General features: G+C 45.4%; 1 protein-coding gene across 11 annotated transcripts in view; it reads right to left on the bottom strand.

Annotated features, from left to right (window-relative positions):
- LOC121582444 (guanine nucleotide exchange factor VAV2-like) overlaps positions 1 to 27,468 on the bottom strand; it is a 242,660-nt gene that overhangs the window by 20,009 nt on the left and 195,183 nt on the right. For 8 of the 11 annotated variants that reach the window (XM_041898222.2, XM_041898224.2, XM_041898231.2 and 5 more), the window contains exons 5-9: positions 15,936 to 16,041; positions 15,755 to 15,769; positions 14,098 to 14,196; positions 13,057 to 13,125; positions 12,855 to 12,955 (exon numbers count right to left, since the gene is read on the bottom strand). In XM_041898222.2, coding sequence (XP_041754156.1) covers positions 12,855 to 12,955; positions 13,057 to 13,125; positions 14,098 to 14,196; positions 15,755 to 15,769; positions 15,936 to 16,041 — 390 coding nt within the window. The remainder of the gene's footprint in view (positions 1 to 12,854; positions 12,956 to 13,056; positions 13,126 to 14,097; positions 14,197 to 15,754; positions 15,770 to 15,935; positions 16,042 to 27,468) is intronic. The other 3 variants (XM_041898225.2, XM_041898235.2, XM_041898236.2) reach the window with 1 other exon arrangement.

The following is a 27,468-nucleotide window of genomic DNA, read 5'->3' as shown; positions in this document are numbered from 1 at the left end:
TTTTTTTTCATATGGGCAATATTTTGAAGAATGCACACCTCTACCCAATAAGTCATAATCATAGTATAATCACAGTACACTAATGAAAGATAGTGATTATAATAGATTGCTTTGAAGAGTTCTCATAGGCAGAAAGCCAGTTAATTTGGGCCAGTAAGGACATGAAGGGCACATTCACAACAGGCCCCTGACACAGATCACTTCATCTTGGAACTAGTTGAAAGTTATCTTGACTAGAGGATGGCACCACGCGTGGCACAGATTCCTCTCTCTTATTTTTCAAAGTAGGGCATTGTCACAACTGGCAGTGCCAAACCCCTCTGACGCCAAACCCCTCTCTTAATCTTTAGCGGAGCAGAGTTGGCATTTCTAAAGTCTAATCATGTCCCTGACAGATCCTTGACAGAGACAAGAGCACTGCTCCAGAGAGCTGGGAGATGTCTCCAAAACACAGCAAGAGAGCAGGAGCACAGTATGACAGAAACGCACATTTCTCTTAGAAAATGTCTTAAAACATAGTTGGGTTTCTTCTTCTTTCAATTCAATTACTACAGTAATTCACTAAGCTTTTTAACAGATCACAACTCTTCACTTAATCTTGAAGTTAGAGCATAAGTCACTAACAGACTGCTTTGATAACAGGCACTACCCCAGCTTTCAAAACTAAACCCATCTCCTCCCTAAGCCTCTTACATGGACAAACCCACTAACTGAGCACCTGAAGATTGCACAAACCCCATTAAAATGCTTAGTAACTATCTGACCTCTACCTACTGTACATTCACAATATAACTAGATCCCCATCCGTATTGATGAGTTATCCAGTGGCCGACAATCCGGATGGCTCTCTCCATCCCTAAACCCCATTAATGACTGGCTTAGACTGACCTCCACTGTGAAGCTCCCTGCCTGGGCCTGGTCCAGAGTCAGCGTGGTCTGGGGCTAACAAGGCCCTGATTAGGGCCTGATCCACAGCCAGGGAGATCACTCCTCTCCTTAAGGAGGGGAATCTGATGAAGATTAATGGGTGCCTTGCTCAATTATGAGCCAGGCAGCCAGCGGAAGGCAGATTCAGCAGCAGGCAGCAGCATACTGATGGTCCAGGGCAGGTGTCAGAACGCGCTTTAACAACACGTGTCACAGACCTAATTGAACATGAAGGTCTTATTTTACGAGGCCATTTCAGGAGCGGGATGTTTAAGGTGGAGCGACTGGTGGGGAAAGTGATATTGTGATCAGAGTATGAGGCAAATGATTGGACACCCACTGAGACTAGACACAAGGTTTTGAATCCTTATCGATTGGTTATATTAGAACATGGCAATATACAGGGTATATTTATATGTGACAGAATGGATAAAGGAAGAGTGAATGAGATGACACAGACAGACAGACAGACAAAGATAAAAGAGAGAGAGAGAGAGAGAGAGAGAGAGACAGCAGAGAGAGTGGGGGAAAACGATAGCAAGAGAAAACAAAGAAATAAAGAGACAAAAGGAGGGAAAGAGAGAGTGTAGGCTACATGAGAGAGCTCAGAGCTCAGCCGGATGGGGTTAGGCAGTGTTCACAGCATGGTTCCATGTAGCCTGTGTAGTGTGTCTGGGGCAGAGCCTCTGTGCCTGAGGGCCCGCTTTCTGAAGCTCCTCCACCACAACTATAAACACTACAAAACCAGGCAAAGGTCTGTGGTGTTGACAGACAAGGACACGGAGAGGAGGTGAACAGGGGCCATCCTAACAGACCAATTTGTCCCCTGTTCAGTGACAGGCCTCAGCGTGGGACACAGGGCCTGCTCTGACACTGACACAGCAGAGAGGACGTGTCACAGTGTTAATGCTAATACTTACAGACCCCTCTAATAACAGGCTTTCTTGTTCCTCCAGCTCTAAAGGAAAGTCACTGTCTTTGTTCTCCTCCCAGAGACAGCCAGTGGAACAAAGGGGATGATTACACACATACGCGCACATGTACAAAGCCACATGTACACACACGCACGCACACACAGCGAAGTCAGCCATAATTAACCCCTGAGACACTGACAGGCGCAGCCTCTCCTCTCCTGATGTCTGGACACATAACACTGGGAGACTTGTGATGCTATGCTCCCCTAGGAACCAGCGATATCTCCTATCACTGCTTCTGTCTTTCCCTTTAAAGAAATGTTTCATTCCTTTTCTCTCCACCAGTCTCACCCCCTCTTCTCTCTCCCTCTCACAGTGTAGCGTGCGGGCTTCTTTGAGTCAAGAAGTAAATGGAACACTATTACACAAGTGCATAAGGATATGATTCTGTGAAACGTTACTCATAAGCTGACCTTAAAACCTCACGTCATATAAAAGGAGTAGCGATACTGATCCAAGAGCAGTAAGCATGACTCACAGGACTGACTGGTAAAACAATAGGGGACACCACTTTATAAAACAGACCTCAACATCACAGAAACATAATTGACTGTACAGATGACAGGCCATGGAGCCAGTCCCATCATTACAGTACATGGCCTTTAAATCTCTCTGAGCTATATAAACAAATGCATAACTGGATGAAATGGATCTAATGAGAGTGCTGTTAACCAAACTGTGTTCTAATATCCTAGAGAGAGTACAGAGTAGAAGATGATGATGAGTCAATGTTGGGATTCTATATTAGAGACAGTCGACAGCATGGAATAAGTCCCCAAAGGGAATGCGCTCTCGATGATGCTAAAGCAGCACTCTGCCTATATGACGGCTTCTGCTAGGCCCTCGAGGAGCATGACATGTCATTTGGAAAAGGTGTTGAAGTGAATCGAAAAAAGTCCTGATTCACGTGGCCTCTGTCGCTTCTGTTGCCTAGCTCGGGGTAGCGGCGCCTGTCAAGACGTGTCCTAGCCAATATTTCCTACTGCGTTGTGACAACGGCAAGAGACAAACAGTCTAGTGGTGTATTCATATGCCCATAGCTCAGTACAGTTCAACACCATCATCCCGGAAACCCTAGACCGACTCCAATTCGCATACCGCCCCAACAGATCCACAGATGATGCAATCTCAATTGCACTCCACACTGCCCTTTCCCACCTGGACAAAAGGAACACTCATGTGAGAATGCTGTTCATTGACTACAGGACAACAACCTCTCCCTCAACGTGATCAAGACAAAGGAGCTGATCGTGGACTACAGGAAAAGGAGGGCCGAACACGCCCCCATTCACATCGACGGGGCTGTAGTGGAGCGGGTCGAGAGCTTCAAGTTCCTTGGTGCCCACATCACCAACAAACTATCATTCTCCAAACACACCAAGACAGTCGTGAAGAGTGCACGGCAACGCCTATTCCCACTCAGGAGACAAAAGATTTGGCATGGGTCCCCAGATCCTCAAAAAGTTCTACAGCTGCACCATTGAGAGCATCCTGACCGGTTGCATCACCGCCTGTCAGCATCCGACTGTAAGGCTCTACATTTTTAAAAACATTTTTAGTCATTTAGCAGACGCTCTTATCCAGAGCGACTTACAATTAGTGAGTGCATACATTTTCATACTGGCCCCCTGTGGGAAACGAACCCACAACCCTGGCGTTGCAAGCGCCATGCTCTACCAACTGAGCTACAGGGGACAATGCTTAGTAATTTAGTAACCCAGTAACAGAGGGTACTCACTGTTTATTATCTATGCATAGTCACTTTACCCCTACCTACATGTACAAATTACCTCAATTACCTCAACTAACCTGTACCCCTGCACATTGACTCGGTACCGGTACCCCCTGTATATAGCCTCGTTATTGTTATTTTATTGTGTTACTTTTTTTTTAAACTTTTGCTTATTTAGTAAATATTTTATTAACTCTATTTTCTTAAAACAGCATTGTTGGTTAAGTAAGCATTTCACGGTAAGGTTGTATTCGGCGCATGTGACAAATACAATTTGATTTGAATTGATTTGATGTAATGTAGTTTACAGAAGTTCAATCAGGAAGGCTGGTCTGAAAGCTCGTTTAACTTCATCCAGTAAGTATAACATAATTCACTTGGTTTCCTATTCTAGGAGCATAGTGGGAATGAATACAAACGTATCATCATCAGCATAGCGTCTTGTTGCTTCTCCTCTGTGTGGAACGTCATTCACCTATTTACCTTGTAGACTATAAACTGGGCACAAAAATGCACATTCCTCAGGCAAGTGGGCCCATTTTCAGATGCTCAAGTTCTGGAAATCTTGTCCGAAAAGGACATCACAGTGGTTCCACGCATGTCCAGCCATGAGCTACTCCAACTGGCTACTATTATTGCGCTTGACTCATCTCTGCAACTCCCAGACGACGGCATCCCATTCTCGGGAGAAGAGGTCGTTTCTCCCAAAGGGAGGAAAAAGTTCCAGAAATTAGCTTTGCCAGCAAGGGGGAAAACTCCAAGATGGCTGTGTCTGATCAGGCTGGTCCTTCTTCCTCTGCTGCAACGTGCGCCACGGCTACCTCCACTGTCTCCACCCGGGCCCCTCTTGCTGCCGCAACCACCGACCCGGTACATCTTTAAAACCTCTGATCCCAGCCTACAGTGTATCCTTTCCATTGCAGAGTTTGTGGTAGCATTGAGCACTTGCCACAATGTTTTGTGCTTAATGTTTACCACCAGGATAAGACAGCTTGATAATTTACATAAATTAAAATGTGTGGCTGTGTTTAGCCGTCATCCCACGTTGATACATAATGTTATTCAATTTCAGCTATCAGATCTGGTTGGATGTATCATAAATGCTCCTTTTATGCATACTCCCGAGGCTATTCATGGGGTACACTGAACCGTTTGTTAAACAATATGTTATCCTTTTTTGCAGGGAGCACAGTATATCTATTCTCTGCAGGGACAAGGGCACATATATGCTACTGGTAGTGGCTTGCAAGTATAATTCACGATTAGCCTATATTTATCGACGATACTCATCGTAAGGCCTGCCGCCTAATAATTGTCACTTCAATCTTAAGTTCTGCGAGCAATGCATATGCATAATTATTATAATATAGCCTTCATTGTAGTGGCTATCATGCCTGCACAAATCAATCAAATGTTACTGTCATATGTACAGGATAGACGTGGTGTAGGCTTCACAGTTCAAATGAAATACTTCACTCATCATGGGTCTACGTATATTAACATGTTGTGGTGTTTGGTTTCAGGTGTATAGCCCACGGGCCTACTCTTTCCCCTTAACATGTTGTGGTGTTTGGTTTCAGGTGTTTAGCCCACGGGCCTCCTCTTTCCCCTTAACGTGTTGTGGTGTTTGGTTTCAGGTGTATAGCCCACGGGCCTACTCTTTCCCCTTAACGTGTTGTGGTGTTTGGTTTCAGGTGTATAGCCCACGGGCCTACTCTTTCCCCAACATGTTGTGGTGTTTGGTTTCAGGTGTTTAGCCCACGGGCTACTCTTTCCCCTTAGCTGTTGTGGTGTTTGGTTTCAGGTGTATAGCCCACGGTCCTACTCTTTCCCCTTAGCATGTTGTGGTGTTTGGTTTCAGGTGTATAGCCCACGGGCCTACTCTTTCCCCTTAACGTGTTGTGGTGTTTGGTTTTAGGTGTTTAGCCCACGGGCCTCCTCTTTCCCCTTAACATGTTGTGGTGTTTGGTTTCAGGTGTATAGCCCACGGGCCTACTCTTTCCCCTTAACGTGTTGTGGTGTTTGGTTTCAGGTGTATAGCCCACGGGCCTACTCTTTCCCCTTAACATGTTGTGGTGTTTGGTTTCAGGTGTATAGCCCACGGGCCTACTCTTTCCCCTTAACATGTTGTGGTATTTTCTCTCCCCTCACTATCGCTCCCTCCTCTCTATTCATTATATTAGAATGTATGGAACTCCATATAACACTGGCGTGTCTTTCATGGTCATGCCCTACCTGGCCATGAAAACTCTTGTGTTGTTTACAGCTACTGTATATGGTTGCATAGGAGTTTACTCGAACTAAGGTGAAACCAAGAGCTGCTTGTCGAACGGCCACGCCGACACTCCATCGCCAGCAATCATGGATTGGTATCGTATAATAATCAGAGATAATATGTTTCCTAAAGTCTGTAAGCATAGTCATTCATATTTGACATTATGAAGTTGGCAGACATGCATAATCGTAGCCTACTTCACAAGTGGGGCTTTGCAATATCACAGTCATTTTTATCAATTGAGTCTTCAGTGATAAAAAAAAAACTGTAATACCTCATCCATGCTTTATGTGCTCAGTAGACCTACTACTGCCTTTAACTCTCATCCCTCTAGGCATTTTCATTTAATTTGTATTTTATCTCGTCATAAACAAAACGTCTTCTGCAATAACTTGATATGTTAAGTCAGTCCTTGCAATCAGTTCTATCTTGAATAATGGTTATATTATCCAGCCTCACAGCAGCAAACCAAGTCGCAGGGTGGCCATCGACAGTAAGATATCAATTAAGATATGGCTTTCAGCTTCAGTTATGTTGCCTGTAGCCTACTAATGATAATTTCCATACACCTCCCCACCACCACCAGCTATAATAACCTTAAGGCCCATCACTGGAACTGCTTTCCCCCAGCAGGGGTGTTTCAATGCCAGCAGCCCTGCATAGGGCTACCTGCCATCACATCATCTGGCGCCGAAGATCTTTTTTATTTATTTATTTTTATTTCACCTTTATTTAACCAGGTAAGCCAGTTGAGAACAAGTTCTCATTTACAACTGCGACCTGGCCAAGATAAAGCAAAGCAGTGCGATAAAAACAACAACAACACAGAGTTACATATGGGATAAACAAAATGTACAGTCAATAACACAATAGAAAATCTATATACAGTGTGTGCAAATGTAGTAAGTTATGGAGGTAGGGCAATAAATAGGCCATAGTGCAAAATAATTACAATTTAAATCAAATCAAATCAAATTTTATTTGCCACATGCACCGAATACAACAGGTGTAGACATTACCGTGAAATGCTTACTTACAGCCCTGAACCAACAATGCATTTATTTTTAAATAAAAAAGTAAAATAAAACAACAACAACAAAAAAGTGTTGAGAAAAAAAAGTGCAGAAGTAAAATAAAATAACAGTAGGGAGGCTATATATACAGGGGGGTACTGGTGCAGAGTCAATGTGCGGGGGCACCGGCTAGTTGAGGTAGTTGAGGTAATATGTACATGTGGGTAAAGTTAAAGTGAGTATACATAAATAATTAACAGAGTAACAGCAGCATAAAAATATGGGGTGGGGGTGGGGGGGCAGTGCAAATAGTCAGGGTAGCCATGATTAGCTGTTCAGGAGTCTTATGACTTGGGGGTAGAAGCTGTTGAGAAGCCTTTTGGACCTAGACTTGGCGCTCCGGTACCGCTTGCCGTGCGGTAGCAGAGAGAACAGTCTATGACTAGGGTGGCTGGAGTCTTTGACAATTTTGAGAGCCTTCCTCTGACACCGCCTGGTATAGAGGTCCTGGATGGCAGGAAGCTTGGCCCCAGTGATGTACTGGGCCGTACGCACTACCCTCTGTAGTTCCTTGCGGTCGGAGGCCGAGCAGTTGCCATACCAGGCGGTGATGCAACCAGTCAGGATGCTCTCGATGGTGCAGCTGTAGAACCTTTTGAGGATCTGAGGACCCATGCCAAATATTTTCAGTCTCCTGAGGGGGAATAGGCTTTGTCGTGCCCTCTTCACGACTGTCTTGGTGTGTTTGGACCATGATAGTTCGTTGGTGATGTGGACACCAAGGAACTTGAAGCTCTCAACCTGTTCCACTACAGCCCCGTCGATGAGAATGGAGGCGTGCTCAGTCCTCTTTTTTTTCCTGTAGTCCACAATCATCTCCTTTGTCTTGGTCACGTTGACGGAGAGTTTGTTATGCTGGCACCACACTGCCAGGTCTCTGACCTCCTCCCTATAGGCTGTCTCATCGTTGTCGGTGATCAGGCCTACCACTGTTGTGTCATCTGCAAACTTAATGATGGTGTTGGAGTCGTGCCTGGCCATGCAGTCATGGGTGAACAAGGAGTACAGAAGGGGACTGAGCACGCACCTCTGAGGGGCCCCCGTGTTGAGGATCAGCGTGGCAGATGTGTTGTTACCTACCCTTACCACCTGGGGGCGGCCCGTCAGGAAGTCCGGGATCCAATTGCAGAGGGAGGTGTTTAGTCCCAGGATCCTTAGCTTAGTGATGAGCTTTGAGGGCACTATGGTGTTGAACGCTGAGCTGTAGTCAATGAATAGCATTCTCACGTAGGTGTTCCTCTTGTCCAGGTGGGAAAGGGCAGTGTGGAGTGCAATAGAGATTGCATCACCTGTTGGGGCGGTATGCAAATTGGAGTGGGTCTAGGGTTTCTGGGATAATGGTGTTGATGTGAGCCATGACCAGCCTTTCAAAGCAATTTAGTATTAACACTGGAGTGATAAATGTGCAGAAGATGATGTGCAAATACTGGGGTGCAAATAAGCAAAATAAATAACAATATGGGGATGAGGTAGTTGGGTGGGCTAATTATAGATGGGCTGTGTACAGGTGCAGTGATCAGTAAGCTGCTCTGACAACTGATGCTTAAAGTTAGTGAGGGAGATAAGAGTCTCCAGCTTCAGAGATTTTTGCAGTTCGTTCCAGTCATTGGCAGCAGAGAACTGGAAGGAATGGCGGCCAAAGGAAGTGTTGGCTTTGGGGAAGACCAGTGAGATATACCTTCTGGAGCGTATAATATGGTTGAGTGTTGCTATGGTGACCAATGAGCTAAGATAAGGCGGGGATTTGCCTAGCAGTGATTTATAGAGGACCTGGAGCCAGTGGGTTTGGCGACGAATATGTAGTGAGGGCCAGCCAACGAGAGCGTACAGGTCACAATGGTGGGTAGTATTTGGGGCTTTGGTGACAAAACAGATGGCACTGTGATAGACTACATCCAATTTGCTGAGTAGAGTGTTGGAGGCTATTTTGTAAATGACATCGCCGAAGTCAAGGATCGGTAGGATAGTCAGTTTTACGAGGGCATGTTTGGCAGCATGAGTGAAGGAGGCTTTGTTGCAAAATAGGAAGCCGATTCTAGATTTAACTTTGGATTGGAGATGCTTAATGTGAGTCTGGAAGGAGAGTTTACGGTCTAACCAGACACCTAGGTATTTGTAGTTGTCCACATATTCTAAGTCAGACCCGCCGAGAGTAGTGATTCTAGTCGGGCGGGCGGGTGCAAGCAGCGTTCGATTGAAGAGCATGCATTTAGTTTTACTAGCATTTAAGAGCAGTTGGAGGCTACGGAAGGAGTGTTGTTTGGCATTGAAGCTTGTTTGGAGGTTTGTTAACACAGTGTCCAATGAAGGGTCAGATGTATACAAAATTGTGTCGTCTGCGTAGAGGTGGATCTGAGAGTCACCAGCAGCAAGAGCGACATCATTGATATACACAGAGAATAGAGTCGGCCCGGGATTTGAACCCTGTGGCACCCCCATAGAGACTGCCAGAGGTCCAGACAACAGGCCCTCTGATTTGACACATTGAACTCTATCTGAAAAGTAGTTGGTGAACCAGGCGAGGCAGTCATTTGAGAAATCAAGGCTATTTAGTCTACCAATTAGAATGCAGTGATTGACAGAGTCGAAAGCCTTGGCCAGGTCGATGAAGACGGCTGCACAGTACTGTCTTTTATCGATCGCGGTTATAATATAGTTTAGGACCTTGAGCGTGGCTGAGGTGCACCCATGACCAGCTCGGAAACCAGATTGCATAGCGGAGAAGGTACGGTGGGATTCGAAATGGTCGGTGATCTGTTTGTTAACTTGGCTTTCAAATACTTTCGAAAGGCAGGGCAGGATGGATATAGGTCTGTAACAGTTTGGATCTAGAGTGTCACCCCCTTTGAAGAGGGGGATGACCGCAGCAGCTTTCCAATCTCTGGGGATCTCAGACGATACGAAAGAGAGGTTGAACAGGCTAGTAATAGGGGTTGCGACAATTTCGGTGGCACATTTTAGAAAGAAAGGGTCCAGATTGTCTTCCCCCGGAGAAGTGGCCATTCCCCAAACGATTTAATAAAATGTCATATTGCATTCCGTCTATTTGTTAATTCAGTTAAGCCTGTACTCGATTGAACTAGAGAGGGTGCAAGTGAAAGGGAGCGGGAGAGAGAGAGAGCGAGAGATAGACAGATAGAGAAATATTTAGAGGGAGAGCGAGTGTTGGGAGTGAAGGCGGAAGATGGACGGTAAAAAAAAGCATGTCGAGGAATCAACCCCTAAACTCCACAGTCGTTTTAGATTGAGCTCTTCTGTGGGAGGGAGGGAGACTTTCCGTCAGTGACATGGAAACTCCCTCTTTAAATTCCTCTCTCTCTCTTCCGGACGGTGCTACCACCCCTGCTGCCGCTACACCAGCTCTCTCTTCATGGGAACGCCGCCATGCATGTTATTTCAGAGAAAACACAATTTGGAGTAACTGTTCCCCCGGCCTTCACCCCCACCTCTGTAGCGAGTCTGCAGCCGCATCTGGCTGGAGCGTCAGGCTGGAGAGGAAATCTCCTAGCAAAGCAGAAGTGACAGGCTGCAGAGAGAGGTAATATTGTCTGACACGTGGCATTGGGACCCCCTCACCTTCACTGAACACATTCAGCACACAGCAAATGGAAGGGAACGCAGGCGGAGCCCTCTGGTACAACAGCTCTCTGCTTGCCTCTAAGTACATATTACAGGGTTATCAGAGGTGCGGATTACTCCGGAAATGAGTTTGGGGTTTGGGAAAGTGGCAAGCCCTCCAATGTAATGTATGGTGAAGCAGCAGGGAAGCCTCTTATACAAAAGTAGGCTGCCTTCCTAGAGCTGGGACGATAAAACGAAAATGATCAACACCGACCAAACCGACCACTTGTCTTGGACATTTTGCTGATATCGTTCATTACGATAAATAACCTATAGGGTTCTACTAGAGAAATGTGAAGTTTGAAATGAAATAAGTTTTGCTAATATGGTTGGTTGATTGTTGATGGGACAATTGATAGCTACAACATTTAAATGTGTAGTATTAATAGTTTTAAGGGTAATATAAAAAAAGAACTGTGGTGCAAAATAATGTTAAGCTTATCGTTCAATTTATTGTTATCGTAATAATTCAGTCAATTTATCATGATATGGATTTTTGTCCATATCACCCAGCTCTATGCTTTCCTCTAAAGTACATTCAAAACTGTCATCAAGTCTTAGCATGTTTTAGAAAAGGTGCCATTAGCCACATTGACATTTTCAGCATGGCATTCACTGGGTGCAGCAATGACAACATGAAAAGCTTTTCATTCATTTCTCAAAGAGACAAAAAAATTGGCTTATTGTTGCAAAGGTCAATGGGACTTACAAGCAGAGATAACAACATTAATTAAACGAAGCCGGCTCCTCAGAACCAATCGACGAGGGGTTTTGATGAGAATGGATCCATCGGAGTGGTGCCAAATCCCCTAGTCACCGGGCTCTGTTACTGGTTAGAGAGCCACCCATAATGAAACAACGGGAGATTGCCTGTCAATCATCTCCTGAATATCAAAGGGAGCTTTACCCAAAATACCCTCCTGTTCCGCATTCAGCAGAATGTCACAGAAGGTAAATATTAACATTCCCTGTTGACATCTTTCAATGCTCTGATGATGGGAAGGTGGGAAGAAATAGCTTTTTAGCGTATTGCAGTGTAGGGAAGTTCAACATTCTACAAGTCCCAACTCTGATCCTACCCGTCATAGTAATGTTAAAGCCTGGGCTGTAATAGCAGCTGGCAGACCATGTGGTGGCCCATGATTAGGCCAACTAGGAGATGTGCAGTGACCTAAAAGCCCTTGCTGCTCTCTGGTTGTAGCATAGTGGTGCAGTAGGTTTAGAAAAGCCCATGGTACAGTAAGGGCATAGCCTGGTTTAGCGTAGCGTGAAAGAGTTGAAAATGAAAATGTATGCACTCACTAACTGTAAGTCGCTCTGGAAAAGAGCGTCTGCTAAATGACTAAAATGTAAAATGTAAGAGATCTAAGGACAGCTCAATCAGATCAGCAGTGGCTGTTCGATAAACAGAGGGAATGTGGAGGGGTAACTTTGTGTTTGGGGAGGAGGTGAGGGAGAGATTGGGATAGAGGGTGTCGTTGCTGTCACGTTAGCTCTGTGTGATGCAGCTCTCCAGGTCCCCCAAGCAGCTGCGGTCTGTTTGGGATGGGGGGGGGACAGGGGGCAAGCATACACCCCCCCCTTACCGGTTGTGTACTATAATCAGATCACCATCCGCAGTGTAAACACAAACATGCTCATACACAGATGAACACAAGCACACACTCACACACAAACATATATATTTGACGAGGTTTGGCTCCAGCACCATGTGAATGTCTTAAAATAAGGCTGGATCAGGACTAACATTCCTAGAGGGCTGTCATGGCTGTATCCCGTCATTACCAGGGCCTATCATTACCATGACCTAAAGAGTAGAGTAGCGCAGCACAGCGGGAAGCACATCACCACTCCATACGCATGCACATCATCACCCACAGTACTGTAATGCAGCTGGAGTGTTCAACAGCTCTGACTGCCTTCTCTTCTATCCACTAATGTGTTTTCATGAATCCCTAGTAGATTACAGGAATCCATTTCAACAGCCTACACAGATTGCAGAACATTTAGAGCGTGCTATCTGAACTAGTAATTGTTTATTATCATTATAACAGTGTTACAGACCCAGTCAGCTCTTTGCTTACGTGCGTTTTAATTGACCTATTCTGTTTAACACTAATCCCATCTATCCTCTGTCTTATCCTGAAATCCTGCATCTAAATCCAACTGCATGCACACAGGGCACCACAGGGAATACTGATCTCAAACATGCACGCACGCATACATACACACAAGTCCCTGAGGTTACTAACCTTTCCTTGAAGTCTATGAAGATCTTCCCCAGACCGTTGCCTCCGCTCACCATGTTGAGGTCGATGGCCCTCAGCAGAGCAAAGTGGACCTTAATCACATCCTGTATGGGGTACAGCACAACCATAGTCATCATGGGTCACACCAGCACAACAGCTCCATCAGCTCCATACTGACACTAGGATTACACTCAACAGTACTCACCTCGAGATTTACAAAGATGGACTCCATGTCTTGTGGACTGAGAACTTGCTTCAAAGGGATCATATAATTCTGTAGAATACCAAAACAGTACAATTGAGAAGTTAAAAGAACTTGTATGGCAATATACAGTAGGCCTAAAGTACAAACATAATTGACTGAACCTGTTGACATTGTAAACAAATCGGTAGTAGTGTTAAGTTGTATATTAAACAGCAGTTCAATCCAATAGCATTCGCTGGGGGCGCCAGGAAAATCGATCATAAAACAGGCTTCACTATAATGTGTTGCTGCTAGGTGTTAGTAGCTTAATCATTATCTTACATACACGTGTACCCATTTGTTTGAAGTACCCATGACGTGCTGTGAGTACGAACCACTGATTATGTTCACTGGCACAAACCTTCCCTGTTGTTTTAATAACGTTATTGTATGCTTGTCACATTACATCATCTTAATGATAACAAATAGAGCCATTAAAATGTAATGAAGATATGATGGCTTTATTAACCCCAACTCAATCAAGCCCAAACGACTCCTCTGATTATAAGAAGGTGATTCTGGTTTAATTGCATGTTTGTCTAGCTCAGCAAACACAAACACACCCTTAATGTAATGGAACCAGTGGAGTGGATCATGTCTAACTGTCCATCAAATTGAGAATAATCTCTTTCTCATCATGGAGAAGCTGCTGTTTTACCGCTGACATCATTTAAAACCCTGGGAGAACTGTGTGTGTCTGTGTGTGTACACATAGAGCCCTGGAGATCAGTCTCTTCCCATGGGACTATGCCAATAATGAGCCTATCGATCTGCTCCATAGACATTTGTCCTCTCCAATGAACCTGCCAATAGCTGACATTTCCACACCGCTCCCTTCCTGAGGCCTGACACAGGAGATGTGACAAAACACACCTGCTCTAGCAGCGAGCTACACCCAACACTGCAAGCCAGCCAGCCACCGCACACACACACACATATGCAGATATGTATGTACATAAACACACACACACACACGTTTCCCTAGCTCTGTCCCTCACCCACCTTCTCAATGTCCTCCAGCGTCTTGTAGTACTTGGCCTCGGTCTCCTGGATCTCCACTAAGCAGCAGTTTCTCTTGTCGTCTTCTGTCATGCCCATTTTCTGTGGAGGTAATTAACGACAGGAAAAGTGATGCTGGGCTGTCATTATGTCATTACACGTCCCTGACAAGGTAGTTAATGTGTCTGATTGTCTAATGATGGGTCTCAAACGTGTAGGGCTGCTATTTAGGCATGTAATATAATTATTACCAATCATATGGCTTGATGTATGCTAGAAAATTGTACTGTATAAATACTGTACAAACTGTATATGATATAATGTACAATATTCATCATTATCCAAATAGATATCAACATCTGCGGAATTCATTAGGTAACAAGGACACACAAAGGACACAATGTATTTTCCCTTTGAGTTACATTCATCAATGTACAGTAACCAATGCTTATAGGGAGGTGTGACTGTCAACATTACCAGACAGGGGGATTCCAGAACAGAACCCAGCTACACCCAGAAGCCCTGCAGCACTGCATCCAAACCACTCAATTTGATGAGCACTTTTAATGAAATGAGCCCAATTCTCACTCATCCCTCCAACATGATCCAATAGAATATGATACTTCTGATTAACTGTAATTGCTGGGACCCGGTCGTGTAACGCAAGCCGATTGGCCGTGTTGTGGGAAGTGGTGACATAAACGCTGGAACTGGGGGATTTGTATGAGTTCAGTGCTGGCAGGTTTGCTCACAGGCAAGTGCTAATGAACATCTGTGTCTGCAGCTCTGTATCTTTGGGAACATCTGGGGCCAGGCACAGTGCAGAGCAGAGCGGGGCCAGGGAGTGTGGACCAGCCAAGGCAAACACCCTGCCCACGGCATCCAGATTCATTTAGCAGCGCAAACAGGCCCCCCATTAGGGAGGGGGAGAGGATGAGGACAGGGAAAACAAACAGAGGGAGGCCAGCATCTCATGGGGCCTACGGCTGGGGGGGAGGTAGGGGCGCTGAGGAGGGGAAGGCTGGCTAGCCCAGCAGCATCGGTTCAGTGAATCACAATGCAATGCAAAAGTGAGAGACCGGTGAAAAAAATAACATCTGCGACTGTAACAGACGGATAAAACGACCCTGCCAAAATCTCTCACGTCATCTCCATCACAATTGTTTGGGCAGCTGCAACTGTCAGCAGTCTTGGTTGTTGTGTTGAGAGGAGTATCATTCTATTGTGTCATCTGGAACAGAACTGAATGTTTATAAACAGTTCTGATAATACAACAGGGGGGTAATCAAGTCAAACCACAGTCAATTAGAGACTCAGTGGCCCAGATCCAGCTGGGTATTAGAAAACAATCACCCAATCAGGCATGCTGGAGAGCACAGCTACAGAGCTGACATAGGAACTGATGAAGGCTGTATTGGGGTTTGATCTGGCTTCTTTTGATGACGTCATATAGTGTCACTGTCATGGTGTTGATGGTGATATGGTGATGTCATGGTGAGTCACACACACAGGGGCAGATGGGGTATTCTCTTGACCTGTGCTGTGTGCCATTGATCTAATGGTGTGGTCATCTGAGGGGAAGGGTGTTGTGGGGACATGTCAGACTCAGACAGACTGATGGACAGAGCTGGATGACAGATCGGTGAGTCAGGGCACTTACCTGCATGTATCTGATCTGCAGCGTAAGGAAGGGAAAAACATAAGAGATGAGCAGAGCAGAATAGAACACACACCGACAGATAGAGAGCATCAGAGAGGACACAGACACCCACGTACACAGATAGAGAGACAAGCAGACAATTACACAAACACACACACACACACACACACACAGCTCTTACCATGGGTTGTCGTACTTCCACCTTGATGATGTCCTCGTAGATGTCATCTCCATCGTCCTCACAGGGAACACAGTCGTAGATGTCATCCTCCCCCACATCATGCTCACTGGGGAACACACACACACACAGTCAGTTATCAAATTGCAAATTCCTCTGAAAGGGTGATTACGACACTTAAGACTGAAGGTTAACCACAACATTGAGATCAGATTAGGCACTTGACACTTCGCTGAGTGCTAAACTAACTGTGGGTTCCCATTAGCCATCATCAGCAGGGCTGAGGAGTCAGGAAGTCAGCCACAGTGGTGATCTATCTCATTTCCATCCCACTTCACTCTTCACAACCACTCCACAAACATGTCTCTCTAATGTACGACGCCCATTACTACCAGAAGTTGAGGGTCAGCCCAGTAGATAACAATGTAGTGAGATCCCATTAAGGGTTGCAGCAGTACAGAGTATGTCACACAACCAAAAGACAGGAGTTGAAAAGCATTTCTGTGTATTCACTATGGGTGGAGTTGTGCGCATGTGTATGTTTATGTGCATGTGTATGTGCGTGCTTATGTAAGTGTGACACAGAAGGAACCCAGTGCCCTCTCTGACAGCTTCAGTGTACATCCAAGATTGGAGGCAAGATCAATTCAGCACCAGGAGCCTTGGATCCATGTGTGCCTCCTCACCCCAGTGACAGCCTCAGTGGCATCCATCAGCTCACACCCAGCCATCATCCTCTAGGTCACACACGGCTCCGTCTCATCCTGGACCGTCTTAAACCAGCCTGACAACTATAAAATATGTCTTTCCCTATCCGTGACTAAGCCACCCGTTACATACTGTTGTGGTTCTATGGTTTCATGTTCGTGACGGATTCCACGGTCGTGACGGTTTCCACCAGCACAGGCAGACGGCTCACCTTAGACCACCACAGAGAGCTCACTCTGCCCCCGCCCCCTCTCTCGCTCTCTCTCCTTCTCTCTTTCTGCTCTAGCCACATCTAAAGCCTCTGTCGAACATCAAAACACCATTCTATGCTAATTCTCGCTACAAGAAAACATGGAAATCCTGAAAGGCTCCAAGTTGTTTGTTCCCTTCAGCCATTTTCTGAGGACAAAGGAAAACACAAAGCAAAGTGAATTGAACGCCTGCTCCAGGCATTGTAAGAATGTGGCTAATTTGACAGCGTAACAGAGGGAATAAAAGGCAGTGGTCTAATGAACATATTTTTCTACTGAAACGCATTAGTTCCACAACAATTCTGGAGTTTTCAACCTACTATACTGTAAAATAATAACACCCAGTCTTGTTTCTCTGAGACCTGGAGGCCATGGGAAACTGGGGAAACGGTTTATTTTGGTTTTCTTTTGGCACCACACTGACTGAATGACCTTTAATTAGTAGAGATGCCAGCAGTGCACAGGCTCTGACTGTGGTGGACGTGTGTGTGTGTGTGTGTGTGTGTGTGTGTTTTTGTTTTGTTTATTAGGATCCCCATTAGCTACTGCACATACAGCAGCTATTCTTCCAGGGGTCCACATAAAATATACAAATACACAAAGTACAGAACAGTTATAGACAAGGACATTAAATTAAAATACATTAAAAAATATATATAAGTGTTATACACTGAGTGTAAAAAAACATTAAGAACACCTGCTCTTTCCATGACAAAGAATGACTAGGTGAATCCAGGTGAAAGGTATGATCCCTTATTGATGTCACTTGTTAAATCCACTTAAATTAGTGTAGATGAAGGGGAGGAGACAGGTTAAAGAAGGACTTTTAAGCATTGAGACAAATGAGACATGGATTGTGTATGTGTACCATTCAGAGGGTGAATGGGCAATCCAAAAGATTTAAGTGCTTTTGAACGGTGTATGGTAGTAGGTGCCAGGCGCACCGGTTTGTGTCAAGATCTGCAACGCTGCTGGGGTTTTCACGCTCAACAGTTTCCCGTGTGTATCAAGAACAGCCCACCACCCAAAGAACATCGAGCCAACTTGACAAAACTGTGGGAAACATTGGAGTTAGCATGGGCCAGCATCCCTGTGGAACGCTTTCGACACCTCGTAGAGTCCATGCCCCGACGAATTGAGGCTGTTCTGAAGCAAAAGGGGAGTGTTCTTTATGTTTTGTACGCTCAATGTATTCTGGAAAGATACCAACAAACAAAAAAAACACTATTTACACACTATTTATATATACATATTAATATTCTTTATTCTTACATTACATTTAAATACATTTAAATTAGATCTTTAGAAAGAGGAGATGCGATGTGATATTTGTTTTTTTTAACTAAACTTGGTTTTGCCTAAGTAACCTCTGGTGGCAGAGCATTCCACGACGACATGGTTCTATACATAACTGAGCACCGCATTAAATCTATTTTTGGTTTGGTGAAGAAACAGTGAAGAAACCCATAGTGGCGTGTCGGGTGGGGAATGTATGTCTGTTGCAAATAGACTATACAAGTGGTTAGGCATTTTCAACACACAAATGTTTAAAAAGACTGGAAGACAAGTAGTCAATTCCTCCTCAACCATGAAAGACTACCATGCATGTTGTTGATGTTCGTTCTATGTGTGCAGTTAAGGGCAAGGCGTGCTGCTTTGTTTTGAGCCAGCTGCAACTTTGCTAGGTCTGTCTTTGCTGCACTGGACCATATATTACCGGACAATAATCAAGATCAGAGCCTGAACAACTAGTACAGTTGATCTTTGTGTCAAAAATGCAGGACAGCTTTTTATAACAGACATACCCTTCCCCATCTTCACAACAACTTTATCAATATGACTTGACCATGATAACTGACCATCCAATGTTACTCATTGGAGTTTGACTTCTTCAACTTGTTCAATGGTCACACCCTTTATGCACAACTCCAGTTGAGGTTTACAGTGAGGGAAAAAAGTATTTGATCCCCTGCTGATTTTGTATGTTTGCCCACTGACAAAGAAATGATCAGTCTATAATTGTAATGGTAGGTTTATTTGAACAGTGAGAGACAGAATAACAACCAAAAAATCCAGAAAGACGCATGTCAAAAATGTTATAAATTGATTTGCATTTTAATGAGGGAAATAAGTATTTGACCCCCTCTCAATCAGAAAGATTTCTGGCTCCCAGGTGTCTTTTATACAGGTAACAAAGCTGAGATTAGGAGCACACTCTTAAAGGGAGTGCTCCTAATCTCAGCGTGTTACCTGTATAAAAGACACCTGTCCACAGAAGCAATCAATCAATCAGATTCCAAACTCTCTACCATGGCCAAGACCAAAGAGCTCTCCAAGGATGTCAGGGACAAGATTGTAGACCTACACAAGGCTGGAATGGGCTACAAGACCATCGCCAAGCAGCTTGGTGAGAAGGTGACAACAGTTGGTGCGATTATTCGCAAATGGAAGAAACACAAAATAACTGTCAATCTTCCTCTGCCTGGGGCTCCATGCAAGATCTCACCTCGTGGAGTTGCAATGATCATGAGAACGGTGAGGAATCAGCCCAGAACTACACGGGAGGATCTTGTCAATGATCTCAAGGCAGCTGGGACCATAGTCACCAAGAAAACATTTGGTAACACACTACACCGTGAAGGACTGAAATCCTGCAGCGACCGCAAGTTCCCCCTGCTCAAGAAAGCACAGATACATGCCCATCTGAAGTTTGCCAATGAACATCTGAATGATTCAGAGGAGAACTGGGTAAAAGTGTTGTGGTCAGATGAGACCAAAATGGAGCTCTTAGGCATCAACTCAACTCGCCGTGTTTGGAGGAGGAGGAATGCTGCCTATGACCCCAAGAACACCATCCCCACTGTCAAACATGGAGGTGGAAACATTATGCTTTGGGGGTGTTTTTCTGCTAAGGGGACAGGACAACTTCACCGCATCAAAGGGACGATGGACGGGGCCATGTACCATCAAATCTTGGGTGAGAACCTCCTTCCCTCAGCCAGGGCATTGAAAATGGGTCGTGGATGGGTATTCCAGCATGACAATGACGCAAAACACATGGCCAAGGCAACAAAGGAGTGGCTCAAGAAGTAGCACATTAAGGTCCTGGAGTGGCCTAGCCAGTCTCCAGACCTTAATCCCATAGAAAATCTGTGGAGGGAGCTGAAGGTTCGAGTTGCCAAACGTCAGCCTCGAAACCTTAATGATTTGGAGAAGATCTGCAAAGAGGAGTGGGACAAAATCCCTCCTGAGATGTGTGCAAACCTGGTGGCCAACTACAAGAAACATCTGACCTCTGTGATTGCCAACAAGGGTTTTGCCACCAAGTACTAAGTCATGTTTTGCAGAGGGGTCAAATACTTATTTCCCTCATTAAAATGCAAATCAATTTCTAAAATTTTTGACATGCGTTTTTCTGGATTTTTTTGTTGTTATTCTGTCTCTCACTGTTCAAATAAACCTACCATTAAAATTATAGACTGATCATTTCTTTGTCAGTGGGCAAACGTACAAAATCAGCAGGGGATCAAATACTTTTTTCCCCTCACTGTAGGTCTAAGAGAAAGCTTTGAACCAAATACAATGCTTTTGGCTTTACATGCATTTAAGACCTGTTTATTGTTAATGATCCATACTGAAATTGACTGTAACTCCTTGCTAAGAGTCTCAGTGTGCTCACTGGCTGTAGGTGCTGATTTGTAGAGTGTGCAATCATCAGCATACATAATCATTTAAGCTTATTGTAAGACAAGTGGCAAATCATTTGTAAAAAATAGAAAACACTAACGGCCCAAAGCAACTGCCCTGAGGGATACCGCACTGTACATATCTGATGTTAGAGAAGCTTCCATTGAATAATACTCTGAGTTCTATTTGATAAGTAACTCTCCAACTCATGTGATGGCAGGTGATGTAAAGCCATAACAAGATAGTTTTTTCAATAACAAATTATGATCAATAACATCAAAGGCTGCACTGAAATCTAACAATAAAGCTCCAACTATCATCTTATTATCCATTTATTTTAGCCACGAGTCAATGCAGTACAAGTTGAGTGCCCTTCCCTATATGCATGCTGAAAGTCAGTAGTTAACTTGTTCTTTTAAAAATAGAATTGTATTTGATCAAACACAATTTTCTCCAAAAATTTACTAAAAAGTGGCAGCAAACTGATTGGTCGGCTGTTAGAGCCAGCAAAGGAAGCTTTACTATTTTTAGGTAGTGGAATTACTTTAGCTTCCTTCAACGCCTGTCGACACACACACTCCTTTAGGTGTTGGTTAAAGACATGGCAAATAGGGATGGCAATACAGCCTGCTACCATTCTAAATAGTTTTCCATCTAGGTTGTCTATACCTGGTGGCTTATCATTATTGATGGATAACAATCGTTTTTCCACCTCTTCCACACAAACTTGACCAAATTCAAAACAGCAATCCTTCTCTTTCATTATTAGATCTTCAATACACAAATATGATGGTTCACTGTTCAATGTTGTCATTTCACTTCTCAGTTTGTCCACTTTACCACTGAAATGGTTATATCAAAAGGTTTTGTTATAAATGACTCATCAGCCTCCCGAGTGACACAGCGGTCTAAGGCACTGCATTGCAGTGCTAGAGGCGTCACTACAGATCCGGTTCGATCCCGGGCTGTGTCGCAGCCGGCCGAGACCGGGAGACCCATGAGGCGGCGCACAATTGGCCCAGCGTCGTCCGGGTTAGGGGAGGGTTTGGCCGGCTGGGATGTCCTTGTCCCAACGCGCTCTAGCGACTCCTTGTGGCGAGCCGGGCGCATGCATGCTGACTTCGGTTGTTAGCTGTACGGTGTTTCCTCCAACACATTGGTGTGGCTGGCTTCTGGGTAAAAAGCGAGCAGTGTCAAGAAGCAGTGCGGCTTGGCGGGGTTGTGTTTCAGAGGACGCATGGCTCTCGACCTTCGCCTCTCCCGAGTCCGTACGGGAGTTGCAGCGATGGGACAAGACTGTAACTACCAACTGGGGAGAAAAAGGGGTAAAGAAAATACTAAAATAAATGACCCATCAACTTCAATGAACAATGGCGATTCATTGGGTTTTCTGCCCATAATATCATTTAAGGTGCTCTAAAGTCTTTTACCATAGTTTTTTATGTCATTTATCTTGTTTTGGTAATATAATGTATTCTTGTTTTTGTTAAGTTTAGCCACAACATTTCTCAATTTACAGTATGTCAACCAATCAGCTGAGCAGCCTGACTTGTTTGCCACCTTTTTTTGCATCATTTCTTTGAACCATACAATTGATCAATTCATCATTGATTCCAGGGGGCTCTAACAGTTCGTTTCTTAACAAGTGCATGTTTGTCAACAACTGGCACGAAAAAATTCTACAAATACTGCATCTGGATTCTCCTCCTTATACACATCAGACCAACATACATTTTTTACATCTTCAACAAAAGAGTCCTAAGAAAACATTTTGTATGATCTCTTATAAATAACTTTAGGCCCTGCCTTTGGTACTTTGGCTTTCCTTGTTATTGCCACAATGTTATGGTCACTACAGCCAATGTGAACTGACATTGCTTTGGAGCAAAGCTTTGCATCATTAGTGAAGATATGACCAATACAAGTGGATGTCACAGATCCAACACTATTGGTATACACTCTAATTGGTTGAGTGATAACCTGGGTCATGCTACAGGCATTCGTCACAGTAAGAAGCTTCTTCTTGAGAGGACAACTAGATGATAACCAGTCAACGTTCAGGACACCAAGAAAATACATGTCTCTGTTAGCATCAGAGACCTTATCTAACATCACACACATATTCTCCAGATACTGACAGTTTGCACTTGGTGTCCTATTGCAGCTGCCTAAAAGAAGATGCTTCAGATGAGGCAGGTGAACCTGTGACCACAGCACTTCTACTTCATTTGTCAGGAGATCCTCTCTGAGCTTTAAAGGAATATGGCTCTGAATATATAGAGCAACACCTCCACCATAGACATTCCTGTCTTTTGTATTGATGTTATATCCTTGTATTCCTACTGTATCATCAAAGGTATCATCAAAAGTGCTGTCTAAGTGAGTCTCAGAAATGGCTAATATATTAATATTATCTAAGATTAGCAAATTACTAATCTCATGAACTTTGTTTCTGGGTTGTTTATCTAAAACTGAAGTCATAATGATAATAGATTCTATTTCTAATAATTATATTTCTGATAATAGCAATGATTTTGGGGGGATATTTGATCAGATTATGTTCAGCAGATGCCTTATCTGGTTAAGCTCAGCTGCAGCAGGGTGCTCTATTCTTCGTGCCACTTCAGCATAGCTGTCTTGCTGGAAAGTTGGTCTCAATGGTGCAGGGGGGTGCTGTCCTGTCGGCATGGGGGGTAGTGGCGTGGGGGGATGCTGTCCTGTCAGCATGGGAGGTAATGGGGTGGGGGGGTGCTGTCCTGTCAGCATGGGAGGTAATGGGGTTTGGTATTGAAATAGGGCCAATGGAATGGGGGGTGGGTGGCCTCTCTGGGAGGAGTTCTGGTCTCTCTGGGTGGAGAGCTGGGCTCTCTTGGTGGAGTACTGGTCTCTCTGGGTGAGGTGATGGTCTCTCTAGGCGGAGTGCTGGACTCTTCGGGTGGAGTGCTGGCTTCTCAGTGTGGAGTGCTGGCTTCTCCGGGTGGAGTGCTGGCTTCTCCGGGTGGAGTGCTGGACTCTCCAGGTGGAGTGATGGCTTCTCAGTGTGGAGTGCTGGCTTCTACGGGTGGTGCTTGCTTCTCCGAGTGGAGTGCTGGACTCTCTGAGTGGAGTGCTGGCTTCTCCTGGTGGAGTGCTGGCTTCTCCGGGTGGAGTGCTGGCTTCTCCGGGTGGAGTGCCGGCTTCTCCAGGTGGAGTGCTGGCTTCTCCGGGTGGAGTGCTGGCTTCTCCGGGTGGAGTGCTGGACTCTCTGAGGCTGTGGTGTTCTTATTTGATGGATTCCCATAGGCTCGATGTTCCTGGTCTTTCTTCCCATATTGGCTCTGTACTTTAGCACCCTTGTAAAGACTTTTACAACCTGTTTAGGTGGACGTGGTCTTGCATGTGGTGAGGGTGAATATCTTTGTGGTGTGACAAAAATACGTTAAGTCTTAGTGCACATTTTCTTGAGAGCTCTGCATTGTTTTCTAAAATAATATTGAAAGGCACATTGCAGCACGGGAGAAGAGATTAAATTATAATTCTTGCAGGTGGGTATCTCTGTGGCCACAATGGCTACTTCTGCCATAGCTGGGGCCACACGTCCTCTCATGTTCTTTAGGTCATTAGTTCCAGTGTGTGTTATTATTGTCTTCGCTCCTATTAAAGCGTCCTTTGAAATTATTTTGAGGGCACTCTGGGTCGTGGGGCACCATATTTTCCGGCTCCAAGCCAGCTAGTAGTTCTCTTTCCCATAAATGTTTTCCGTTGGAGTCAAAGAGAATCACTCCAATCCCAGGTTGTTCTTGGAGCTGAGCTGAGGTGGGAGTGTTGGTTGAGCTATCAGAGGTGCTAGGGAGGTTGTTATTTGTTGGAGAGGGATCTGAGGGAGGAGGGTTGGTGTTGGTTGGAGTGAGATCTTCTGGAGGAGACAAGTTGGCGTTGGGTGGAGAGGGATCTCCTGGAGAGCTGGTTGGTGTGAGTGGGTGGAGCACGGTAGGAGGTGGGCTGGGGTTAGTGACCCTGGGTAGCTGCTCCTTCAGGGCCTGTATGGTGTCTTCTGTTCTTCAGGGCCTGTATGGTGTCTTCTGTTCTTCAGGGCCTGTATGGTGTCTTCTGTTCTTCAGGGCCTGTATGGTGTCTTCTGTTCTTCAGGGCCTGTATGGTGTCTTCTGTTCTTCAGGGCCTGTATGGTGTCTTCTGTTCTTCAGGGTCTGTATGGTGTCTTCTGGTCTTCAGGGCCTGTATGGTGTCTTCTGTTCTTCAGGGCCTGTATGGTGTCTTCTGTTCTTCAGGGCCTGTATGGTGTCTTCTGTTCTTCAGGGTCTGTATGGTGTCTTCTGTTCTTCAGGGCCTGTATGGTGTATTCTGTTCTTCAGGGCCTGTATGGTGTATTCTGTTCTTCAGGGTCTGTATGGTGTCTTCTGTTCTTCAGCTCCTCTTTTGCTTCTCATTGTCACCGTCTTCATTTCAGTGGGTTCTTCTCTCTTTCTCTCTGTGTGTGTGTGTGTGTGTGTGTGTGTGTGTGTGTGTGTGTGTGTGTGTGTGTGTGAGAGCTGTGGAAAGGCTCTCTTTCCTAGGGGTCCTCTATGCATTCCCTGAAACTCCCACTTACATCACTAAAGGTCCACTCCCGCTTACAGTTAAGTGACAACCATTGCTCCTAGAAAAGTAGGCTCTGTGCTATGCAATAATTGTTTCTTTCTGCTAATATTCATTCTTGTGACACGTACAGGTGATTCAGGTGTTTCCATATTACCATACCACCACAGTAGAGTATAACTGTCTTTTAAACATTCCCAAAGTCTAGTTACTGTATCTTGTCAGGATTGTGAGAGTTAATATTGCTATCAACCACTTCTATTTCAAGATGAGTGCGAATTGCTTCATTGTTGCACTGAAAAGGTTAATAGCAAACAGAGACATCTTTTCCATTCACTGGAATTAATAGCATAGGACAAAAATGTAATCTAATTTGACGTATTGTGGGCTTGGTTACCTCTGACCTTCACTATTTCCCATCCTACTGTATATGTGACTGAAATATTATCTTGTGACCTTTGCGGATGGCGTGAATAGAGAAAACAGATGAAGAAGAAAGAGGGCAACAGCCTCCATCAAATATTCCCGATTGTCTTTCTCCTTGTGTGGGACCAGTTTGAAGTTTTAATTGAGGTGGCATGGTGTCACTCTAAGTGATGCGTTTCCTCTTCCTTGATTTACATTTTAGTTATTTAACAGACACTCTTATCCAGAGCGACTTACAGTTGTGAAAGCATACATTTTCATACTGGTTCCCCGTGGGCCGGCACACTACTGCAATGTCTGAGCTACCCATCCCAGAGTGCACTCTGTTCTGAAGGCACCCATGACCCCACAGAGACACATTTGTTCAAGGGATGGGGCAATATTTAGGAAGAAATCCCATTCTTGCCCAGAACCCTAGAGACAGGCTGAATGATTAGCTGAATGATGATGGTGATGATGATGGTTAGTGCTGTCAGGGCGTGTTGTAGGTGTAGTGTAGGAATCAAACGCAGGACGCAGACTGAATGTTCCAAAGGCTGTATTACTGGCCCAACACAGGCAACAGGACAACTAAGCCCGACAGCAAAACCCGCACGAAGGCGAAAGGTAAATGCGCACTAACAGGTGCGACAAAATGTAACGGTGCACACACAAGTGCAAAAATAAGCTCCAGCACAGTGGAGACAATACGCTCAACCGAGCAAAACACAACACTGACGGAAACAATCACACACAACACTAGACAAACACAACGAGAAACTTATAGGACACTAATTACGTCAAAACAGAAACAGGTGTGTAAACAAACAGACAAAAGCAAACGAACATGAAACATCTAGCGGTGGCAGCTAGAATTCCGGAGAGCGACGAACGCCGAAGCCTGCCCGAACAAGGGAGAGAGGCAGCCTCGGCCGAAACCGTGACAGTACCCCCCTTGACGCGCGGCTCCAGACGTGCGCCGACTCCGGCCTCGGGGACGACCAGGGGGACGCGGCGCAGGGCGCGTCGGATGCCTCCGATGGAACTCCGTCAGGAGCGACGGGTCCAACACGTCTCTCCCTCGGCACCCAGCACCGCTCCTCCGGACCGTACCCCTCCCACTCCACTAGATACTGGAGACCCCCCATCCGACGTCTCGAATCCAAGATGGATCTTACGGAGTACGCCGGTGCCCCCTCGATGTCCAACGGGGCGGAGGAGTCTCCAAGATCTCATCTTCTTGGAGTGGGCCCGCTACCACCGGCCTGAGAAGGGACACATGGAACGAGGGGTTAATACACTTATACTCCACAGGTAGCTGTAATCTATAACATACCTCGTTCAACCTTCTCAGGACTTTAAATGGCCCTACAAACCGCCAACCCAGTTTCCGACAGGGGCAGGGCGGAGGGGCAGGTTTCTGGTAGAGAGCCAGACTCGATCACCAGGTGCGTACACCGGTGCCTCACTGCGGTGGAGATCAGCGCTCGCCTTCTGACGTCGGAGGGCCCGCTGCAGGTGGACGTGTGCAGCGTTCCAAGTCTCCTCCGAGCGCCGCGCCCACTCATCCACCGCAGGAGCCTCGATCTGGCTCTGCTGCCAGGGTGCCAGAATCGGCTGGTAACCTAACACACATTGAAATGGAGTTAGGTTAGTGGAGGAATGGCGTAGGGAATTCTGGGCCATCTCGGCCCAGGGAACGTACCTTGACCACTCCTCCGGCCGGTCCTGGCAGTATGTTCTGAGAAACCTACCCACATCCTGGTTTACGCGTTCCACCTGCCCATTGCTCTCCGGGTGGTAACCCGAGGTGAGGCTCACCGAGACCCCCAACCGCTCCATAAACGCTCTCCAGACTCTGGAGGTGAATTGGGGACCCCGATCAGCCACAATGTCCTCGGGTACCCGTA

The sequence above is a fragment of the Coregonus clupeaformis genome, chromosome 15 (genome assembly GCF_020615455.1).
Source record: "Coregonus clupeaformis isolate EN_2021a chromosome 15, ASM2061545v1, whole genome shotgun sequence".
Classification (NCBI taxonomy): Eukaryota; Metazoa; Chordata; class Actinopteri; order Salmoniformes; family Salmonidae; genus Coregonus; species Coregonus clupeaformis.
Note: the sequence above shows the minus strand (reverse complement) of the source record. Positions and strands in the feature narration are given on the sequence as shown.